This window comes from Canis lupus, chromosome 28 (assembly GCF_011100685.1).
Source record: "Canis lupus familiaris isolate Mischka breed German Shepherd chromosome 28, alternate assembly UU_Cfam_GSD_1.0, whole genome shotgun sequence".
Taxonomy (NCBI): Eukaryota; Metazoa; Chordata; class Mammalia; order Carnivora; family Canidae; genus Canis; species Canis lupus.
Genome location: NC_049249.1, coordinates 41,315,582 through 41,337,665, shown reverse-complemented (window position 1 = coordinate 41,337,665; position 22,084 = coordinate 41,315,582). Strand labels below are relative to the sequence as shown.

Genomic DNA, 22,084 nt, shown 5'->3' with positions numbered 1-22,084 from the left:
GGAGGCTGGGCTGGGACCGAGACCCCATCGGGCCTGTTGGGGCAGCGGCTGCAAAACTCGGGCACCCCTGCTTAGGCTGGAACAGGGGTGAGCTGAGCTGCTCCCCTAGGAGGAGGTCTGCAAGGAGGGTCGGGGGAAGCGGGGCATGTGGGGGTGAAGTGTGGGGTGTGAGGGGAGGTCTGGAAGAGTGTGGGAGGAGATCTGGGGGGCCTGAGTGGAAGGGAGGGGGAGGCCTGGGGGGAGGCCAGATGGATGGGAGGGGGCGATTGGGGTCTGGGGGGAGGTCTGGAGGGTGGGGAGTAAGGGGTGAGGTGGGGGGGTAGGAGGGGAGAGTGTGTGGAGAGGTCTGGAGGGCGGGGGTGAGGGAGGGGGCCAGGGGAGACTTGGGTGGAAGCAGGGGGTGGGTCTGGGTGGAAGGGAGCGGGAGGCCTGGGCAGGGGAGTCTGGACCCGGTTAGGGGCTTGGGCCACTGGGAAGCCTCGGGCCAGTGGACGGCTCGGAAAGCCCTGGAACCTGGGTTGGCATGGGGGTCGGAGGTCGTTTTGGTCCTTGGTTGCTGGGCAGACGGAAGCCAGACTCCTGGAAACAGTGCTCTGAGTCGGGGGGGTGGGTGGGGTCTGGGGGATCCCCGGAGCTGGGTGGGAGCGGTTCATCTCTAGAAGTGTGGGTGCGAATACGGCTCCTGGGGAGTTCACTTACTCTATTATTGTTTTAATTTGTAAATATAGTTTTACCCGAGCAGGAAGAGCCCGCCTCCGCGGGAGCCCGTCCCCTCCGGGCCCTGGGCCTCCACCCCCCGGGGCCCAGCCTGAGCCCCGGGCGAAGGCCGCTCGCCTGGCCGGGCCGCGGGGCTCCTCTCCCAGCCCCCGCCCCCCGCGCTGCAGTTCTCGCCCCGGGGGGCCCCCCTCCCCCCGCTACTGAAACGTGGCCTTCATTCTGCGCAGCTTGTCCTGGATCTTCCGCGAGTGCTTCTCGCTGCTCACGTGGTGGAGGGAGGCCCTGCTGTCGGCCGCTAACACGGAGACGTCGGCCCCGCTGAAGCGGGCGATCCTTTGCTTGAGGTAGGACTGCAGCTTGGGGTCGGGGGCGAACGTGTAGGGGTTCTCCTGGAACGCGTGCACCTGGCTCACCACCTTGGCGATGTTCCTGCGTCGGGGACAAGACGTGCGCGTCGGTGTGTGCGAGCCGGGCCTGTGAACTCCCCGCGTGTCCTGGGAGGCACGCGAACCGGACGGCGTCCAGCGGCAGCTCAGGGGCCGGAGCCCACGCCAGCCTCGGCCCGCCTGCCCGCCTGCCCTGCCGTCCGTCCCTCGGTCCGTCGGTCCATCCAGCCACTTCTAGCGCATGAACACTGCAAGTCTGTGTTGCGCCTGGTCGGTGCTCAGGGGTCCAGGAAGGACACCCCCAGGGCCAGCCCCCGAGGGTCCCCAGAGGAGGTCCCCGGGGCAGACGCACGCCGGGTCGCCCCAGGGCTGTGCTCAGGGACGTGATGCGGCTCAGGAGCCGCCACCGTGGGAGCATCTACGCCCTGGGAACTGGCCACCGCCGGGTCCCAGGGCTCCCTTCCCCGGAGCGCTGTGACCCGCACGCCCCGGGTGTCGTCCAGGACACGGGGAGCAGGAAGCAGAAGTCGGGACTAATGCCCGGGGAGGCTGCGGGCCTTACAGAGGTTCCCACCCCGGTGGCGGACGAGGGACGGCGGGGCCAGCACGAAGGGTGCACTTTTGGTTGTTAAAACACAAACGTGCGGGGCGCCCGGGGGGCTCAGTCTGACTCCAGTCGCGGTCCCCGGGTCCTGAGATCGAGCCCCGCGTGGGGCTCCGTGCGGGGCGTGGAGCCTGCTTGGGGGTGTCCCTGTGCCTCTGCCCCACCCCACCGCCCATGTCTCTCTGTCTCTAAAAACTAAAGAACATAAGTCGAAGACAAACATGCGTGCACATCGGACGTAAAGCAGGGCAAGGGGCGTCGTCAGAGCCCGCCCCGCCGCCTCTGGACGGTGGCCTTCCCTCCAGCCGCTGCGTTCTGTGTCGCCGGCGCCGACCGCGCGCTGTGCTGCGTGTCAGACAACCGTCAAGCTGGTGACCGGGGAGGGGGCGCCGCGGGGCTCCGGGCCCCCTGGGCCGTGGCTGCCGAGGCCTGCCCTGCCCCGACCCGCTCGCCCGCGTGGGTGCTGCGGGGGCGGCAAGGGGGGCAAGGGCACCCTGACGGGGAGGGCGTCTGGAGGCGGGGCTCCTCGCCCGGGGCGCCACGGGGGTCACCGCCAGCAGCCCCTCCCAGGCGGGTGGCCCCGGGTGCCGGGCAGGGGCCCCGCGGCAGCACGGGGGGGGGGGGGGGCCTGAGGACTGGCCGCAGTGCAGCAGCTCCAGGGCGCGGCCCCCTCACCTGAGCTTGCTCCACCTGTGGGCGCCGTTGGTCATGGTGAAGCCCCCGGTCTCCAGCTGCTGGATGTGCATGGCCAGGAGGCGGGCCGAGGGCAGCGTGGGCTGGGCGCGGAAGCGGCGGCCTTCCATCAGACACAGGCTGTCGCTCTTCAGGAAGACCTGCGGGCGGGCACGGGTGAGGGGGTGAGGGGGTGAGCGCTGCGGCCGGAGGGACGGGCCCGCGGCGGGGAGCCGCATGCAGCCCCCGGGCGCGGCAGCTCTGCCCTGACCCGCTGTCGCCGGGCCGCGGAGGGGCGCGGGCGGCCCGGGAGCAACAGGGAGGCCGAGCGCCAGGGCACGCGCGCCAGCCGTCCGGGCCGGGGGTCGCTGCCGCCGTCGGGGTGCGCGGCCTTCCAGTGGGCGCTGTGCGGGTCCCGCCTCTGGGCGCCCCCTCCCGCCCGGTGAGGCCCGGGGGACGCGGCCGGGTAGTGGGGGCTGCCTGGGCTGCTCGCGGCTGCGGGGCGGGGCCGCGGGGCGCCAGTACCTCCACGGCTTTCAGCTCCTCCATGACCTCCGCTATCTTCGCGGGTAGAACCCTCCAGGCCTGGAAGAAACGCACGGTGAGGCGCGGCCCGGCCGGTGCCCGTGCGCCCCCCGCGGCCGGGCCGCCACTCACGGGGGACTGCCTCACGGCGAGGTGCTCCAGGCCCCCCAGGATCTGCATGGCCGTCGCGAAGTTCCTTTGCTCGTAGCAGGACTTGGCGATCAGCAGGAACTTGGAGAGCAGAGTCACCTGCAGCTGGGGGGCGGGGACGCGGTCAGGGCCACCCGCGCCAGGTGTGGGGAGCGCGGGCCGCGGGGGGGGCTGCTGGGAAGGGGCGGCCCGTGGGGCTCGGGCCGCAGCCGCGTCGAGGGGTCGCTGCCCGCGGAGCGGCGGTGTCCACCCGGGAAGGGGCCGCGTCGCACGGGGCCGCCCCAACGCGCGGCCCTCAGTCCTCCGCCTGCCGGTGCCGCCTCACGGGGACGGGCTCAGGGGCGCGGGGCGAGCAGGACGGGGCACAGCCGGGCGCCACGGTCCCCGCCCTGGGAGCCGGCTCAGGCACGGGGCGCCGGGAGCCCCTCGGGGGTGCCCTCTGACTGAACCCAGCGTGAGTGTGAGTGTGAGTGTGTGAGCAGGTGTGAGCGCGGCAGAGAGGGCGTGCGTGTCGGGGAATCTGTGAGAGGAACTATGTGGGTAACAGACGATTCGGGAGAGGCTCGGGGGTCAGGCACTATGTGTGCGAAGGCAGCTGTGTGTGAGGGGGCGTGTCGGGCTGTGTGAGGGGGCACGAGGGATTGTGTGAGGGGGTGAGGGAGCATGAGGGAGTGTGAGGGGGCATGTGTGTGAGGGATCGTAAGGGAGTGTGTGAGGGTGTGTGTGTGAGGGAGTGTGAGTGTGTGTGAAGAGTGTGAGGAGGCGTGTGAGGGGGCATGTGTGAGCGGGAGTGGGGGAGTGTGTGAGGAGGCATGAGGGAGTGTGTGTGAGGCGGTGTGAGGGAGCGTGAGGGACTGTGAGTGAGGAGGTAGGTGTGTGTGAAGGGGAGTGTGTGTTAGGGGGCATGTGTGAGGGGGTGCGAGGGGCCGTGTGAGGACACAGGAGGGAGTGTGTGTGGGGGGAGTGTGTCGGACTATGTAAAGGGGTGAGGGATAGTGAGTGGGTGTGATGGTGTGTGTGTGAGGGAGTGTGAGAGTGTGAAGGGGGTGTGAGGGTGTGTGAGGAGGCATTAGGGAGTGTGTGAGGGAGTGTAAGGGGGTGTGTAACAGTGTGAGGGATTGTGTGTGAGGGGCAGTGAGGGAACGTGAGGGATAGTGTGTAAGGGCATGAGGGAGTGTGAGGGTGTGTGTGTGAGGGAGTGTGTGGAGCGTGTGGGGCGTGAGGGAGTGTGAGGAGGTAGGTGTGAGGGGTGTGCGTGAAGGCGTGTATTTGTGCGTACTGGCGTGTGCACACGCGTGGGGCTCTGCGTGCCCACAGATACGTGTGCAGGTTCCACGGAGGAGGGGCTCGCCCCGGCGTGCAGAGCCAGTGCGCACTTGCAGGCGGCGCCGCGGGGAGCCGACCCTGTGGCCGACGTCACCGTCCGCGGAAGCTGTGACGCTACTTGTAGCCGTTGCCTGGGGTTGAGCGTGGCTTCCCCGCGCGTGGGGCACGCCCGCGGGTCCCCGGGAGGCAGCCGGCGGCCGCGCTCGGCCGCGAAGGCCCCTGTGGGACGGAGCTGAGGCGCCCACCTTGGAGGTGTGGCTGGTCACGATCTCGGCGGCCACCCAGGTGCTGACGTCGTCCGCGCTCCGCAAGAGCTGTAGGAGGTACTTGTCCTGCACGTAATTGGGCAGAAACAGGCTGCAGGTTTTGGCTGACAGGGACTCGCAGGAGCTGGCCCTGGGGAGACACGGGTGCCCGTCACGGCGGGGCCGCGGGGCGCTGCCAGGTCCGCGGGGGCCGCAGGGGGCTCTGCGCACGCGGGGGCGCCGGGCCCGGGCCGTAGACGGGCCCCTCGGGGAGGCCCCAAGCCCTGGCTCCGGCCGCGGCCCGGACGACACTCACTTGGGGATGGCCACACTCTTGTCCATGACGCCCAGGGCCCGGGAGTTCAGGAAGTGGACGGGATGGCACTTTTGGAACAGCTCCTGCCGGAGACAAGGGCGCGGACGTCGGGCGTCTCCGGGCCTCGAGGCCGGGCCGCGTGTCGGGGACCCGCCGCGCAGCCGTCGTGGCCGCAGGTGGGATCGCTCGGTCACCGCCTCGGCTGCCACCTGGGGCCCAGGCGTGGGGCGCGTGGGGCGGGCTCGGGGAGGCGGGGGCCGCGGGCGGGGGTGGGGGAGGGGGACGGGCGGGGGGAGGCCCGCGGGGGGTACGGGGGGGCCGGGGGCGCCCTCACCTGCTGCAGGAGCGTCAGCTGGCTGCAGAGCTGCTGGGTGCTGTACTCGGTCAGGAGGCAGGGCCCCTTCTCGCCGGCCCTGGCGTACGGCCCGTACAGGTCCTCGAGGAAGCAGGGCTTGGGCAGCGCCGCCGCGATGCTGTACTGACGCTCCTTGTGCGGCAGCGCCAGCCCGTTGCCCCGGCTCAGCCTCCAGGGGAAGCTCTGCGGGGCAGGCGCGACGTGCTGAAGGGGCGCGGGCACAGCCGGCCCGCGCGTGGGTGGCCCGCTGCGGGGTCGGGGAGGAGCGGCCGGCTACAGCCCCCGCGCAAACGCCTCCCGCCCGTGGCCGTGTTGGCCCAAGGACACCTGTCCCGGTCCCCCGGGCGGGTCCCTCGCGGACAGAGCCACTGAAGTGCCCGTATACTGTGGACAGGCCCCCCAGGCCCCCGGCCCGGGCCACGTCCCGAGTGGTGCCTTCCACCCAGGCCCCTGGCCCGAGGGTGGGGAACGCTGGTCCTCCGGGCCGGGGCTCCCCGGCCGTCCTGTCCTCTGCGGGGCGAGGCCTCACAGGCTGGCGCCCCGGCCGGCAGCGTGGGGAGCACGTGTGGGCGTGTCTGCCCACGGGTCCACGTGCGCGCAGCCCCCGGAGTTCGCCGGGCTGGGCTGGGGAGCCACGGCGCCCGCCCCGGGAGGCCCACCCTGGAGAGGCCCCCACCTTCCGGGAGACGCCGTCTTCCGAGAGCCTCTTACAGAGCGCGTTGAGAGGCCTGGCGTCCTCCTCGGCTTCCTTGGGGTGCTCCAGGTCCGCGCCCCGTGAGGGGCCCTCGGCCCGCCGCTCCGCGCCCACCTCCAGGAGGCCCAGCAGGTGCTCCGCGGAGCCGTCCAGGGGCAGGATCTGGGCAGGAGCGCAAGGCGGTCACTTGCCACCCTGACGGTGGTGGCCGTCAGGGCCCCGGCGCCGCCCACGGGGTCCAGGGGCTGTGCCCGCGTCACCTTGGAGGAGATGAAGTCCTCGAGGCTGCCCAGGAGCCCGCTGTTGCGGGTGAAGTCCACGGCGTAGCAGTCCTCCAGCCAGGCCTGCAGCAGGCAGAAGCTTCGCTTGTAGATCTTGGTGAAGGTTGAGCTGGGGTCCTGGTGGGCCCTGCGGGCAGAGGGGACGACAGCTGAGCCGCGCGGGTCCCCCCAGCCCTGCGAGGCCGTGCGCTGCGGGGGCGGAGGGCTGAGTGGGGTCTGGACGAGGCCGTCTTCGGGGGGTGGGACGCAGAGGCGGCAGCCGGCCAGCTGGGCTCCGGGCTCCTGGGGCGTGGAGGTGTCTCCTGTGAGTCCCTGCCCCCAGGGCGGGAGGTGACGGCCGTTGGGCCGCGGCTCCGGAGCTCCCAGCCTGGGCCCCGCGCGCAGGCCTGCCGAGGGGCGCATGGGGGTCTGGCGGGGGCGACGGGCCGGCTTGGACAGCAGGCCACAGCCCGTCCGTCGCGCCTCCCCTCCCCTGACCCTGGCCCTCACCCCGTGTGCGGCCGCGGAAGGCCGAGGGCTTGGCACGCGCTCGCCTCCCACGGGCCCCACACCCGCCGCGGCCACCGCCTCCCGGAGCGTCCGCGGCCTTGCCGCCCGGGTCCCTTCCCGTGTACCCTCTGTCCTCCGTCTTTGCCCATCCTTCCCCGACCAGGCCGCGGCCTCGTCCTTGTCGGGGTCCCTGGGACCCCGGCCCTGCGGAGTCCCTACCGAGGCGCCCGGGGTCGCCGGGGGTCGCGGCCGTACCTGGACAGGGTGCTGTTGATGCGGTCCAGCAGGAAGTGCAGGAAGTCGTGGGGGGTGCAGAAGTACCGGAAGGTGTAGAGGAACTGCTGCACGTAGCCCTCCAGGAAGGCGTCGCTGCGGCGACAGGACGCGCTCAGGGCACGGCAGGGGGCCCGGGCCGCTCCCCACCCCGACCCCCAGCTGCCGTCCAGGGCCCGCGGGCCTCTCCTCCCGCCGGAGCCCGCCGGTGCGTCGGGTACGTGGGGGAGGCCCGGCTCCCCGCGGCCTTCGTTAGCGGTGCTGGGGTAGGCGTGTGGAAGGGAGCCGTGTGAACGTGCGTGAGCGTGCAGGCGGCTGGGCTGCGTGTGTGGGCGCGCGTGCATGCTCGCCCTCGCCAGGAGGACGGCGGGAGAGGTAAAGGGGCGTGTGGGGTGCTGGGAACGCGAGGGGCTCCCAACCATTTCCGGGCGGAGGACCCTCTTTACCACCATTTTTGAGGCGCCCTCCCCACGGGCTTCTGGAACCCGTTCGGAACCCCCGCGCGGCCCGGGACCCCGCCCCTAGCCCGAACTCGCTGCATCGGGGGCGAGGCTGGCAATTTGTGCCCCCACATTCTCGGTTCCTCGGGCAAACCAGGCGGTGAGGGGACGAGCGTCCCCAGCCTCGGGGCGCCCCAGGGAGCCCCAGGTCGGGCGACACCGCGCCGCTCAGTGACTGGGTCCCAGAAACAGGAAAGGCGTGAGGGTCGTGCGAGGCCGCCTCCCCGGCCACCACGCCGGGCCTCCGAGAGCGGACACGGCGCCTGGAGCCAGGTGGGCGCCCGGGCCGGCCTCCGTGGGCTGCGGCTGCCGTGGGCGCCGGGACCACCTGCGGGGGAGCCACGTCCTCCAGCAGCCAAGGCCCCCGCGCTGGGCTGCCGTGCGCACTCGTACACGCCCCCACGCACAGCCCACTCACGCACCCGTGCAACGCGCACCTGTGCACACACCCCCCCTCACAACGCACCTGTGCATACACACCCGTGCACACACATGCCCCCGTGCACACATGCAACCGTGTACACCCCCAAACACACACTAGTGCACACACAGCCCATGCACACACCACCCACACATGCACTCATGCACCCATGCACTACCCCACTCACATATGCACCCATGCATACACACTGCACTCACACACCCACCCGTGACATACCCATGCACACCCCCCACTTAACGCACCTATGTGCACACACGCACCTGTGCACACACTCATGCATACATACCCCACCCACACACGCACCCGTGCACACAGGCATCTGTGTACACAAACCCCACTCATATACACACCTGTGCACACACACCACTCACACCACACACACATGCAGACACACGCACACCATGTGAGACCCCTCAACACACGCACCCCCGTGCACACCCCACTCACACACCCCCCCACCCATGCACATATATACCCCCCATTCCCCCACAGGCAGATACAGGCACACCATGAAAAACCTCTCAACACACACATTCCCCCATGCACACACCACACACACACCTCACTCACACACCACACACACATGTATAACCCCCTCATGCACATATATGCACATTCCACTCACACACCACATACACTCCTCACCCACAAACATGCACACACACACACCCATGCACATATGCATACATCCCACTCACACCCCCACATGCACATATGCGCACACCCTACTCACACACATACACACATGAACACAACCCACACAGGTACACATACACCCCTCATACACCACACACATACTCATGCAATATGCACACCCCACTCACACATGCACACTCCCCCATGCACATATATACACTCCCCATTCACACACCATACACACACTCATGTACTTATGCACACACCCCACTCACATGCACACACCCCACTTACACATGTACACTCTCTAATGCACATATACACACCCACTGCTCACACACCAAACACACTCATGCACATATGCACACATCCCACCCACACACACACCCCCCCTCACACACCACACATACACACACTCCACTCACACAGGCACACACGCATCTCCTGTCATCGCACAGCCAGCCCTCGGCGTGTGGTATACTCATCACAAAGAAGATGGAGGCTAAGGTCTGAGTCCAAGGGTCGGCCTAGGGCCCAGGGCCAGTGGAAGGCTCCTAGTGCAGCCAGGTGGAGCCCAGCTTGGGAGAACAGGGTACACGGGAAGAGGCTTCTGTCCTGGGAGGCCCCTGCTCTCGGGGACTTCCCTTGTTCTCTGATAGTGTCCCCGTGTACCCTGCTGACACCTGACCATCAGTTCTAGCGTCACCACAGCCTCCAGCTCAAAGGTCTTGGGAGCTCCCAAGAGTGTTATGGGTCTCCCAAAGCCAAGACTGGGTAAGGCCTCCCACCCCTGTCTGGGAAGGTAATCTGTACCCAACCCTGAGCTGCTGGGCCCGTGCCTGGTGTGGGCCAGGCCACTGGGTCAAGGGGACTTGCCAAGTGGTCCTGCACCTGCATACCAGGTGGACCTGAGAGGCCCATCCACACAGGACATGTGGCCGTGCCGATGGACTGGTGGGCACAAGGGTAGAGGGGTGTGAGGGTGTCCTGGGGTTCTGTGACCCTGAGTGTGAGGGGATTGGCCTCCCTGCTGCGCACGGTGAGCATGCACATTTATCAGTTACGGTGTCTGATGAATGGGTATAGTGCTCCTGCCCAGAAACAGTGGCTGCAGAAAGAATTCAGCGAGCATGCTGAGACCAGCCTCCCTGGCAGTCCGGGGGGCTAGACAATTACGGGGTGTTCTGATGTGGCAAAGTGGCTAGGATCCAGGCATGTCCCGGAGGCTCCTGTGTCTGCTTAATTCTAGGGGCCCCCTGGGCTGTTACTTCTGCACGGCCATGCTCCTGGCTCCTCCCTGAAGCACCTGCCCTGGCACACCTGAGGCTGCAGGTGCACGTCCACCCAAGAGCTTGGCAAGGGAGGCAAATTGCAGCTGAGCTGACACAGGAGGCTTAAAGTTCTGATGAAAAAAAATTTAAATTGAAAAACGTATAAACCCACGTCAGATGAGGGAAGGCAGAGACTTTCCTCACCTTGTTTCCCTTCCTGGGGGCCTGTTTGTTTTTTTCGGTCTCCCTTTTGCTTTCAAAAGGCATGAAAGGGTTCAGGGAACCCCCAGGCCCGCCTCCCCACTTGGGGCTGGGCAGCCGCACCTGGAGTAGAGGTATGCCATGAGCCCCAGCGGCGTGCCGGCCTGCAGGACACGGGCCTTCCTCTGCTTGCCACCGCGGGGGTGCTTGCTGACGTTGTAGAAGATGAGGGACGAGGACTCGTCCAGAGGGCTGAAGTCCAGCGTGTCGCAGTGGGCCGCGGAGATGTTCACGATCACTGGCAGCGCACAGGGCTCCAGGCCCCACCGCTCGGCATACATGACCTGTGTGTGCGGGGAAGCGGGCGCCTCGGTCTGGCTGGCCTCTGCCACCAGGTGCTGAGGGAGGGGGTGGGCCGGGTGCGGCGGACTTGCCTGCAGATACTTCTTGACCAGTCCCAGGAACTGCACTTTGCACTTCATTTCTTCCAGCTGGCCTCTCAGTTTGGACAACATGGTCTTCACCTCGGAACCTGTGGGCGGGCAGAGTGGGCACAAAGTGCCCCCCACTCCCCCGCGGGTGCCCTGCCCAGCGCCCTGCTACCTTTACTGCGCTTCTCCTTCTGAAGGAGCTTCTGGTAGAACTTCAGAGTCTTCCGGTAATTCCTCTTCTCTATCAGGAGCTGCTGCTCCAGCTCCTGGCAGGACAGAGCCGGTGAGCGTTGCAGGTGCCCGCCACCCGCCCGCCTGTCTCCGAGTGCACCTGTCCCAGCGCAGCCTCCAGAAGTGGCCTCCCCCACCTCTGCGGCCACGTGGGGACCTCCCAGGGACACAGTCACCCAGCTGCAGAAACAGTATCTGTGCGCCACGGGGGACAGGAATCCGATGGAGGGACGAGGAAATGAGAGGGGAAACCGTGACAGTGGGTGTGGACGCTAACAGGAGGAGCCCTCGGCACCCCTCTCTGGGAACAGGTGGCGGAGCAAGGAACCCTGCAGGTGGACACACTGCTCTACCCTGGAGGGACCGGGAAGGTTTCCTCTTGCCCTGGCAACAGCCCAGCCAATGAGAGACGGCCAGGGCCCAGCCAATGAGAAGCCGTTACTCTTGCAGCCCCCAGTTTACTCCAATTGGGTTTTAGTTTACAGCGGGCGCCCCAACTTTCTCTATAAAAGAGCCTCCTCTCCATCCCCAGGGCTCCCCTGTGGTTTTGCCTTAATTTGCCATTCTGTGCGATTCCCAAATAAACCTGTTTTTCTGGTAACATAACTGGCAGTTTTATCCTAAGAGTCCACAGAACTGGGGTGTAGACAGAGCACGTCGGTAGATCCCACTGAGCCACTGAGGACAGTGAGCTCGGAAGACGGCTGGGGTGGTGAGCACCTGACCTGGACCCGGACCTGGTCCCCCGACCCGGACCCTGCCCGCCACCCCCAGCAGCAGTGCTGGGCCCCCAGCCCCCGCAGTGGCCCCCCCAGCCCCCCCATGCTGCCTCACCCACCGGGGGCTGCACTTCAGGGGGTCTCCAGCGCTGCTTCTGGCAGCGGGGTGGGGTGTGGTGGTGGTGGTGGGGTCTGCTGGCCAGCGCCTCCAGCCATCCTGCCCCCCAGGCCCCTGTAGGCCCCCGCACACCCCGGGCCCCTGCCGCAGACTCCTCCCACTCACCCTCGTTACCCCGGGCCCCTTGTCCGCCCTGCGTGGGGACAGCAGCCTGGACGTGGGGTCATTGCTGCCCCCCGGCCATCCAGTGAGTCACGTCCTCAGGGGGTTTCCTGGGGGTCACGGTTTGTGGGGTGCCCAGGAGCGGGGGTCCCAGCTCCTCCTGGAGAACAGGCACCTCCCAGGGGACCCCCCAAGCGGGCCTGGCCGCGTGGTGCCCCCTGCCCTGTCCTCCCCACAGGCACAGGTCAGGGTTCTTGTGTCACAGGAAAGCCCCGGGCAGGGCCGGCTCAGGCAGCCAGTGGTAGCAACGACCAGAACCCTCTCGGGACAGGTGCAGCCTGGCTCCATGTCCCCACCCCGGGGCCCGGGGCTGCGGAAGCAGGTCAGGGTGGCCTGGCACCTCTCCTCCCGGCCGGCCCCGGGGCCCTGACGTGGCCACACCGCCCGGAGCCTCCACCTAAAGCCGGATACACTGTGGCCTTCCTCCGGGCCCGGGGATCAGCCGGCACCCCGAATGAGCTCCCCCTCACCTGTCCAACTGCCGCGAGGGACTTCGCTTTGTTGGTAACACCTACTTCTGTGCGGCTTGTGAGATTGAAAATGCAGGTGGTGTTGTATTTAAATGTTTGAATATCTGGTGGTTTTACCCGAAAGGTGGTTCCTCGTGCGGCTGTTTGAACAGCGGGGAGCAGGTGCTACTGGGGTGCTGCGGGGCCGGGGCCGTGCCTGCTGTGGGGGGACGCGGCACAGACCGACCACCTCCTCCCTCTGCCACGTGAAATCAGGTCCCAGGCCTCTGGGTCCTTTTCCAACCGCGGGACGAGGAGGTCATGGTGTCCCGAGTGGGCTGGAGGCCCCAGCGGCTAGCTGCCAGGGTCGGCGCGGGACTGACCCCCGGGGTACGTGGGCAGAACCGGGTGCGCAGGACCTGCGCGCCTGCAGCGGGGAGCCACTGGCCGCATGTGGCGTCTCTCGTACAGAAAGGACACAAAAATGTCAGTTCCTGGGTCTGTGGGCTGCACCTCGAGAGCTCAGCCGCACGTGGCCGGTGGATGGCACGGATCCGGCCTGTGAGGTCACCGCCGACAGGCTGCCGGGTGGCACGAGGCCTGACACAGCGGTCCCCGCAGCGGCCCCGCAGCACTGTGCTCACAGGGACTCGCCCCCCGCCCCACCCCACCCCCAGGGTCTGGCTTGACCCCCCGGGGTCTCTGCCGTCCTGTCCACACACACTTCTCTGTGATCCGGCTTCCTGAAGACACGGGGACCCCGGCTGATGACCCCTAAGGCCCAAAGCGGGGGATGGCCTGGAGCCCTGGGTGGGGAGCCCTCCTTTTGCGCGGCTCAGGACCGCCATGCGGAGAGTGCCCTTGGGGGACAGCCTGCACACAGCCCCCTCCAGCCCCGTCGGCCCCTCGCACCTGTCCAGGTACGGGCCTGGACCGATGGCACGCACCCGCTTCCTGCCTGAGTGGGGCTCCAAGTCCCGGCATCTTGGAAACTTCCGTTTATGAAGTTAGGTATGAAGTTTGTTGGCCACACTTCTCACCCCTCAGAACTACAGACTGGTTTTTCGGAAAGGACCTTTTTGACTGATTTTAAAACTAAGTCTAGTGAACTAAAATTCCTAGATGTTGGGGGCTGCACAGTGGCCGCAGGCCCGACACGGACTGGCCAGGCCTAGGTACACTCGGGGGCACGGGCGGGCAGGCTTCCGGGCCTAAGCCAGCCAAGGGTTCTCTGGGGTCATAGGAGTGAGTGTGGATTCGAGGCCCGGAGCACACGCGGCTCCTGGTGCAGGACCTGAGGGCGGCCCGGACCAGGACAACCCATTGGAAGGAAGCCGGAAAGTGGGAACGCGTAGACAAGGAGAGGAAAGGCTGAACGGGAATCAGCACCGAACGCCGACAACAAAGCCTGACAGCCCGGGGCCGCAGGGGCCGCGGGCACCCAGCCCACACTCACGCAGGGGCCCCAGGGCCCGGCCGCTCACGCTCCTGTCGATGCCCTCAGCCGTGCTGCCCACGCCACGCCCGGGCCTGCCCCACACTCGCCCTGTGTGGGCAGCGAGTGTGAACGCGTGTCCAGTCCATCCCTTCCGAGGCAGATGCAGGCGGGTTCTGAGAGGAACGCGCAACGACGGCCGCCCCGTCTGGCCCGCCCACGACGCGTGGGGCGCAGGAAGCTCACCTGTCTGCATTCCGGTTCCAGGAGAGACGTCTTCCCAGGTGAGCGGGAATGAAAAGGAAAACAAGGTCACTGAGGTCACTCTGCAGCGCCCCTTGCACGGCCTGTCTCCCCCAGACTGTGCCTCGGGGGCCGCCCCAGAGCACCCGTGGGGCCGAGCCTTGGTTTCGGAGCCCGAGGCCCAGGGAAGCTCGTCCACCTCGGGGTCGTGGCCGCCGGCACCTCCTGTCCTGCTCTGGTCCGCGAGGCCCTTTCAAGACCTGTGGGAGCATGGTGACGGGGCCCGGGGTCCCCGGTGGGTGTGTGTCCCTGCCTGGGGCTGCCGGGGGGAGCCAGGGATGGGCGACAGGGCCCACCAGCTGATGGGCACTCACACGCACCAGAGCCACCCTCTGCGGTCCCCACATGGTGTGACCGAGGTCGGTGGGCGTGACCTGTGATGTCAGAGGATGATGAGGACGACCTGAGGCGCTGGAGGCCACACCTGGACTCTGGGTGTCCCCCTTCCCCACAACTGCGAGGATGAAGCTGTTGGGGCCTCCGAGAGGCCACGTTCTTTGTGACTTGGGGCATGGCCCCCGGTGCCACCATCATCCCCATTCCTGGGTCAGTGGGGCCCGTGTCCTGGTCCAGCTGAGGTCAAGGTGACAGGCCGGTGCGAACACCCAGGCTCGGACCAAGGGACGGCAGAGGGACCTCCCGGGGATGCCGCCTGGCGTCTTCTGCGTTCACTTCGACTCAACTGTGATGACCTGCGCTTCACGTCCCCAGGGCCGCTGGTCGTCTGCCCCATTTTGTTCTCAACTATTTTATTTAAAGATTGATTTATTTACGGGATCCCAGGGTTGCTCAGTGGTTTGGTACCTGCCTTTGGCCCAGGGTGTGATCCTGGAGACCCAGGATCGAGTCCCACATCGAGCTCCCTGCATGGAGCCTGCTTCTCCCTCTGCCTGTGTCTCTGCCTCTCTCTTTCTCTCTCTCTGTATCTCTCATGAATAAATAAATAAAATCTTTTAAAAAATTGATTTATTTGAGAGGAAGAGCGAGCACGTGGCACAGTGGGGAGGGGCCAAAGCTGGGTCCCTGAGGTCATGACCTGACCTGAAACTAAGGGTTGGATACCTGACGGACTGGGCCACCCAGGCACCTCGTTCTCAGCTGGCTTTTACATTTCATTTTCAAAAGTTTTTTGTGACAATCTATAGAACGTACAATTTACCGTTTTTCATCGTGCTGTTCAGCGGCATCACCCAGCTGGGTCACCTGGGTCACGGCGGTGCAGCCCCAATCCCCACCCCAGCCCGGTCCCCAGGCCTCTCCCACCCCCACCCCCACCCCCACCCCAGGCTGAGGCTCTGTTCCTGCCCCCGTGCTCCGGTGCCCCCTGTTTCTGGGAAGGCGACCTCGCGGGGACCTCGTGCAGGTGGCATCGTGCAGCACGCGTTCTTCCGTGTCCGGCTTCTCTCCCTCGGCCTTGTGCCCTCGGGGCGCATCTGCACTTCCTCTCGTGGCTGAGATTTGCTCTGTGTGGCCGGAGCTGCTGTGCTCCTCTGTCTGTCCCTCCGTGTGGGACACGTGGGTCCCCGCCCCCTCTGGGCACCTGGGCCTGTGTGGTGCAGCCCTGCCTGGTACTGGGGGGACCGGGGTATGTGCTGAGTTGCGTGGTAAATCCAGGTGTAGGCTTGGAGGAGGCTCCCGGGAGGTGGTGCCACCTCCTTTCTCCGCATGCTGCCACGCGCATTTCCCCCCTGAGGGGGCTCTGGGAGGCTGGAGGAGGCTGGTGGGGGCTGGAGGGGGCTGGAGGAGGCTGGAGGGGGCTGGCAGTCCCTCTCACCGCCTGCGCCGTCCAGGTGGTCCTGGGCTTTCCCGCGGGGACCGGGGATGCTGGGAGCCTCATTGCGCGCGGGGCTGTTCGGCCCCTGTGGCCCCTGCACGGCCGAGGTCCCCGCGCCGTGGGGCCGACCCTCCGCGGCCTGGGGCCTGCGCGAGCTCCCGCCGCTGATGCACAGCTGCCTCCTGGCCGCGCACCTTCTCCGCTGGTACCTCCGGTGCCTGCGCTCCGGGCGCCACATCTGAGAAGCCGTGTCCGCGTGCCGTGTCGCGGAGCTTCCACGCGTGATTTCTTCCAGGGCTGCGGCTGCAGCGCTCAGGTCGGGACGTTCTCGCTCCTACTCGGAGCGGCCTGCGGAGCCCGGACACCCGGGGGTGCAGGGCCGCCTCGGCTCCTCCGGGCGCTGCAGGCCGGGCGCTGGGCCCGCGGTGCCGACGACCCCCGCCCGCACCTTCCGGACTCAAGGCCGCGTCCCCAGGCCGTGGCGGTCCCGGAGGTCCCTGGGCTTCTCCGTAAGGTCGGGTCGGCTCCCCCCCCCACCCCGGACAGCGCCGTGGGCGCCCGCGCGGCCCTGGGCGTGGGCGTGCGTGTCCGCGACTCTGAGCGGGATGCGCTGGTCTCCAAGGCCCTCCCGCCCCGGCCTGCCCCCGCCCCGCCCCCGCCCCGCCCCCCGGCGCCCCCTCTGCGCCCCGCGGCGACCCCCGGACGGCCCAGCATGGGGAGGACCGTCCCGCCCCCGGCGCACCACGCGCTGCGGCCCCGTCTCACCCGCGGTGCGAGCCCCGTCCGCTTCGCAGCCTCAGTTTCCCTACGGGCCCACTCGGGGCTGCCCCCGGGCTTCGGGGTCGCCCTCCGCGCCAGGCCCCGGGGTGTCGTGGCCGCCATGGCGCGTGGGGGCGCAGGAGGCCAGGAGGAAGGGGCGGTGCGGCCCCCATCCCCACGCGTGCCAGGCCCGGGTCGTGCCGCAGGATGTCCTTAGGCGTGGGCAGCCACGCGGCGGCGGGAGGTGACCCGGGGAGGCCCCTGGACCCGGGGGAGTGGGCGGAGCGCGGCAGGAACCCGAGCATCTGGGGCCCTGCCCGTGGCTGTCCCGGGGGCCAGGCCTGCGCCCCGAGGCCTGAGTGGGCCCTGCTGGGGGGCGCAGGGGCTACAGCCTGGGTCCGAGCTGCTGGCTCCGCAGGCGCGGGGCTGGGGGTCTGGGTGTCCTCCCCAGGGGCGGCCTGGCCGCTCTCAAGGGTGAGGCCCACCTGGCCCTGCTGACCCGCGGGGCGCAGGGGGGATGCTGCCCGCCTCAGACAGCCGGGCCAAGGGACCCCTTGTGCCACCTGGACAGACCCCACAGGCCTGGCACCTCTGCTGTTCTCACACCTCGTGCTGCCCCCCGTTTGCGGAGGCGGCCTGGAGGAGGGGCTCGGCCCACCTGCCCCCGTGGGGGACACGGCCGCACCCAGCTGTGGCGGCCAGGCCAGCCGGGCTCACCACTGGGGGACCTGCGGCCGCCACGCCCCTCCCCGCACCGCCAGCCGCGGGCCGCGGGCGACACTCACCGGGCCCTGGGCGTCCGCGTCGCCGGCCCCGCCAGCCTTCTGCCTCGCCAGCTCCCTCACGTAGCTGTAGACGTCGGCGCCGAAGCAGTCGGCCTCGTAGAAGGCGCTGCACCAGCCGGGGCTGCAGCTCTGGAGCTCGGCCAGCCCGGCGTCCTTGGGCCTGGCCAGCCAGGTCACCGCCTCGGGGCCCGGTCCCCCGCCCGGCTGCCCATGCTCTCCCGCCTCCTGCTGCCGCTCCCGCTCGGCTTTGACCGACTTCTGAGGCCGGAATCCCACCTCGAAGTTACCCCGTGAGAGCTCGTCGGCGTCCACGTCGGACAGCGATGGGGGCGGGCAGGGGGCTCGGCTCAGGCGCCCCGCGGTCAGTTTGTCCTTCCCTGCACAGGACGGGAGGACCCCACTGGGAACACGAGCGCGCGGGGCCGACCGCATCCCGGATCGTCAGGAGAGGCTGCTCGTGCTGAGCCGCAGACGCGAGGCCCTGCCTGCTGCTCTGGGGCCCCCGGGGTCCTGAGGGTTCAGGGTGCAGTCCTGCTTCCCAGGAGGCCCCCGATCCCCTCCCCAACGCAGGCTGCCCTGGGGCCGGCATCCCAAGAGGAGCCCCCAGGGCCTGTGCAGGGTGAGCACGGGGAGGCGGGCCCGGGGGGCCGAGATGCTCACTGGGCACCGGCACCCTGCTCTGCACCTGCCGGGGCTGTGCGGGGCGAGAGGGCGGGAGGAGGGCGCCTGCCTCGCCACCACTGCGGTGGCCGTCACATGGGTGCTCGTGGTCATGCGGCCTGGTGCCCGAAGCCGCGACCGCCCAGGCCGGATTCCGTGAGCTTACGAAGGTTTCAGTGACCTCGGAGTCCTGCGCTAACGTTGCAGGACGACCAGCCCCAGAGCCTTGAAATGGCACAAGTTTGCAGGAAAAGTGCCAAGACGTCCCGGTCACCACGCTGCTGCCCGTGATCCCAGGACGCCGAGGTGTCCGCCCAGCCCTGCCCTGCGCTCTGGCTTGCCACCCACCTGCTGACGTGGGGACCCTCCCGGCACGGAGCCCCCAGGGAACGAGCCTGCGCTGGGGCCTCCGCAGGGGCAGGGAAGCCTCTGCCGTAGTGACCCAGTCACAGGCAGGGGGCAGCGTGGATCCGCCGCGCACAGCTCCTGTCTTACCCGCTCCACGCAGCGACGGCCTTTTGCTGGACAGCGAGCAGCCAAGTGGCCCGCTGGCCTCGCCGGCCTCAGCCTGTGACCCGGCCTCCTCCTCGGGAGCTCTGGCATCAGAAGGGAGGACAATGCAGGCGCCCCCCGGCCCCCCCACCGCACCGCTTCCCTGCACTGCCTTCTGGGGGGACACTTGGCGCCGGGCTAGGGGCCTCCGAGGGCACCCAAGCGCAGGCCCCAGGCTGTCCCGACACCCTCCTTCCAGAGTTAAGGGGCCCAGTGTTGGCACGGGGCTTCCCGGGCACCCGTTTCTGGAGGTCCCCGGAGGGCCCTGCTCACGCTGTGGGAACTGTGGCGTTTGCTGCTTTGCGGGGCGCAGGGGGGTCCGGGGGGGAGCGTGGGACGGGGTGGGGTGCTCCTGCCAGTGCTCCGTCGACGTGTGTGCACAGGCGCCCTCACAGCTCTCACAGCACATGTGAAGTGACCGTGGGCCCCACCCGCCTGCTGTGGTCGCTGTGGCATCGGGTCACCTCCCTCGGTCCCCACAGCCCCCTGGGAGGCCTGCGACTGTCACCCCACCTTCTGCCGTTAGGATGGGAGCTGTCCCCCCGCGCTGACCTGGACAGTGAGGGGGCAGATGCAGTTCCCTGGGGTCACCCTCCTCTGGGGCTCCTGTCACGTGGCCTCTTCAAGCCGGTAGCTGAGCGGGGAGGTGTGCTGCCCGCACCCCAGGGAGCCCCCTGCCCTGTCCTCCCCGGGGGTTCGGGTGGGTTCAGGCCCAGCCAGAGGGCCCCAGGGGCCGGGGCGGCCAGTGCCGGGAGGGGAGGGGGACGAGCTGGACGTCAGGCGACAGGAGGGTGTGTGGGGACACGGCGGGGCTGGGAGGGGGTGGACCCGGGGCCGTCCCACCCGGCAGGGACCCCAGGGTGCGGAAGGCCTGGGGCCTGAGCAGGACTCACTTGTGGGAGGGGGACGTCCTCCCGTTCACCACCCTGAAGAGGCTCTGCAGCAGCTTCTCCCCCCAGTAGAGGTCGCAGAACTTCTCGGAGATGGCCCCGCAGAACGTGGCGTACGTGAGGTCTTTCAAGGCGTAAATGTATTCCCCTGGGTTTGTGGGGCGGTAGCGGCCAGTTACGCGGTGGGCGAGCCCCCCTCGGGTCCCCTGCTCCCCACGGCTGACGGGCGGGCGGGGAAGGGGGTCCTGGCTCTGAGACCCTTGTCCTGCCCCCCCCCCCGGGGGGCTCAGCTCTGCCCCGAGCTCCTGGTGCAGATGGACGAGCGGGGCCCCTGCTGGCGCCGAGCCTCCCCCAGTGCACTGGGTCCCCTCGTGGCCTCTCCCGGGCCCTGGGGTTCTCTGGGGGACCCCGTGCCCCCCACGCTACCCATGATCAGAGCCTCCAGCCCGTTGTCCAGGTAGCCGTCGAAGGCAAACTCCTCCTGGATGAGGCGCATGGCCTCCTGCAGCGACGGGCAGGCTGTCCTCGGGAGGGGCGAGGCGTCCAGGCTAGGCGGGCCGGGCTTGCGGTCTGCTGGCGGGGGCCGCTCGGGGCCACCGTCCGGGGCCTGCGCATCCTGCTCTGGGACACGGGTGCGTGTGGGGCTGTCTGGACTGGCCTCGGCCGTGGAGGGGTCCCGGGGGGCTGGCGGGGGACCCGCAGGCTCCTGGCCTGGGCCCTCGGTGGCCTTGCTCCTGGGTGGCTGGGCCGGGCAGGGGGCGTCGAGGCCGGCTGCATTGGACCCTGGGGCTCCGGGTGCGACTCGGTCCGGCCCCTGCTCTGCGGTGGGAGGCGCCTGTGGCTTCAGGGGTGGGACAGCCGTGGCAGACTCGGGCCTGGCCGGGGAGGCCCCCTCCAGGGCAGGGGGTGCGGGGCAGGGGCTCCCCTGGGCCGTGTCCGTCGCGGGCTCCCTGAGAGGTTCTGGGGCTGCTCCCTGGGGTCCAGGCCCCGGTGCTGGCTGCTCAGGCGTCGTCCAGCTGGGGGCGGCTCCGTGGGCCTCAGGGGCCTGCCTCCTGTCGCCCGCCCCGTCCCTGAGAGCACAGAGAGCAGTTGGCACTGAGGGGGGCTCGGGGACCCCGCAGGCTCCGGGGTGGGGGTGCTCACCTGGCGCCACCTGCGTCGGATGCCAGCACGATGGGCCTGAAGCGTGAGGCTGCGGAGGTGAGGGCGGCCGGCAGCAGCGTGGCCCCTTCGCGGCAGGGGGGTGCAGCAGGCACGGGCCCCTGCGTGGCCTCCAGGCTGGTGGGGCCGCTGACCCCAACAGAGCCTGGGGACGAGCTGTGGGTGAGCGCCGGTGCCGACGCCCTGGTGGAGCCCCCGCCTCTGCCCCCCACGGGCCCCACGCGTCTCTGAGGGGACTTCCAGAGGCCTGAGCGGGGGTGGGGCAGCAGCCGAGGGGGGCCGGGGGGACGCGGCGGTCGGCGGGATGTGCACGTGGCCGTGGGGCGAGAGCGGAGAGAGGTCACCGGCCTGCTGTGGTGGCTGGCGACGCGGGGGCTGGCGGCGGTGGGGCGAGGGCTGGAGTGGACGGCAAGGCCGCCGGACGCCCTGGGGCACCCCCAGGGCTGAGGGGGCAGCGGAGCGCGAGGGGCTGGACCTGGGGCCCACCTGAGCCGGGCCCTGGGGTGGGCTCCGCGCTGGGCTGCAGCTCAACCAGGGAGACGGCGTTCTGGAGGCCGATGGTCTCTTCCTCCTGGGGAACCTGGGAGGGGACAGGGCCGGCCCGGTCAGGGCGGCAGCAGGGCCCGAGGCGCAGGGTGGACGCTGCAGGCCCGCACCGGCTCACACGGCGGGCTGGCTCGTCCTTCCCGTGGGTGCCCTCGGGGGCACTCGGCTTCCCAAGTCAGCAAGATTTTCTGGGTTCCTGGCCCCGTGGAGGCCCCGGGTGACCTGGGGCGCAGACTCCCAAGCCGAGCAGGGGGGCGTGTGTGCGAGTCCAGTGTCCGAGGGCCCTGCCTGGGGCAGCTTGCCCAGGAGGCTGGCAGGTGCATTTATGAACCCCGCCAGCACCCCAAGGGTTGCCCGGCAGGATGTGTCCGCATCCCCGTGGCGGCCGAAGGGCACCCACCCACGCGGGCCAGCAGCAGAGGACGGGGCGCGGGCTGGGGGGGGCCCCTCTGAGGCTAAGAAGTGACCACCTCCCCCCTAAACTCGCTCTGTATTTGCAAAAAACAGCATATAATGAAGATCCTCCTGTCCCCCCCGGACCTCCAAGGCAGAGTAAAGGGGGTTCGCCACCTGCGAGGCCCCATCTCACCTTACAGGTCAACGCCCGCAGGTGGGCCAGGATCTTTCTGCTGTCCATGCCTCGCTGCAGGAGGTAGGTGCTGCATACCTGCGGGGGACAGGCCTCGTGTGCAGGCGCTCTGCGACGCCGCAGCCGGGCACCAGCCCCCAGGGCCCCCCGTGGCCCCCCGGGATCCTAGGTCACCCCCTGTGACCCCCATAACCCGCACGTGGAGGGGCACCAGCCCGCCATGTGGGAGCGTCTACGGTAACGGGGGTGACCTGTCCCCTGCCCTTGAGCATCTGTGTCCTACCCCCCAGCCTCAGGAGCACCATCGCCAAGAAGGACGGGGCCCTGGCTCCCAGCATCTCTGGGGCGGTGGGCACAGCACCCCCCCAGACCCTCAT

At 68.8% G+C, this 22,084-nt stretch overlaps 1 protein-coding gene across 1 annotated transcript in view; it reads right to left on the bottom strand.

The window, feature by feature from the left end:
- Window positions 1–344: 344 nt before the first annotated feature.
- Window positions 345–22,084, bottom strand: part of KNDC1 (kinase non-catalytic C-lobe domain containing 1) — a 50,482-nt gene continuing 28,742 nt past the window's right edge. Inside the window, exons 11-31 of the mRNA XM_038579188.1 lie at window positions 21,708–21,785; window positions 21,059–21,152; window positions 20,555–20,717; window positions 19,838–20,481; window positions 19,415–19,559; window positions 18,465–18,565; window positions 17,310–17,686; window positions 13,935–13,964; window positions 10,687–10,780; window positions 10,518–10,615; window positions 10,207–10,427; window positions 7,016–7,129; window positions 6,251–6,398; window positions 5,973–6,152; window positions 5,276–5,479; window positions 4,942–5,024; window positions 4,626–4,776; window positions 3,037–3,159; window positions 2,905–2,964; window positions 2,383–2,540; window positions 345–1,146 (exon numbers count right to left, since the gene is read on the bottom strand). Coding sequence (XP_038435116.1) covers window positions 915–1,146; window positions 2,383–2,540; window positions 2,905–2,964; window positions 3,037–3,159; window positions 4,626–4,776; window positions 4,942–5,024; window positions 5,276–5,479; window positions 5,973–6,152; window positions 6,251–6,398; window positions 7,016–7,129; window positions 10,207–10,427; window positions 10,518–10,615; window positions 10,687–10,780; window positions 13,935–13,964; window positions 17,310–17,686; window positions 18,465–18,565; window positions 19,415–19,559; window positions 19,838–20,481; window positions 20,555–20,717; window positions 21,059–21,152; window positions 21,708–21,785 — 3,498 coding nt within the window. The 3' untranslated portion in view covers window positions 345–914. The remainder of the gene's footprint in view (window positions 1,147–2,382; window positions 2,541–2,904; window positions 2,965–3,036; window positions 3,160–4,625; window positions 4,777–4,941; window positions 5,025–5,275; window positions 5,480–5,972; window positions 6,153–6,250; window positions 6,399–7,015; window positions 7,130–10,206; window positions 10,428–10,517; window positions 10,616–10,686; window positions 10,781–13,934; window positions 13,965–17,309; window positions 17,687–18,464; window positions 18,566–19,414; window positions 19,560–19,837; window positions 20,482–20,554; window positions 20,718–21,058; window positions 21,153–21,707; window positions 21,786–22,084) is intronic.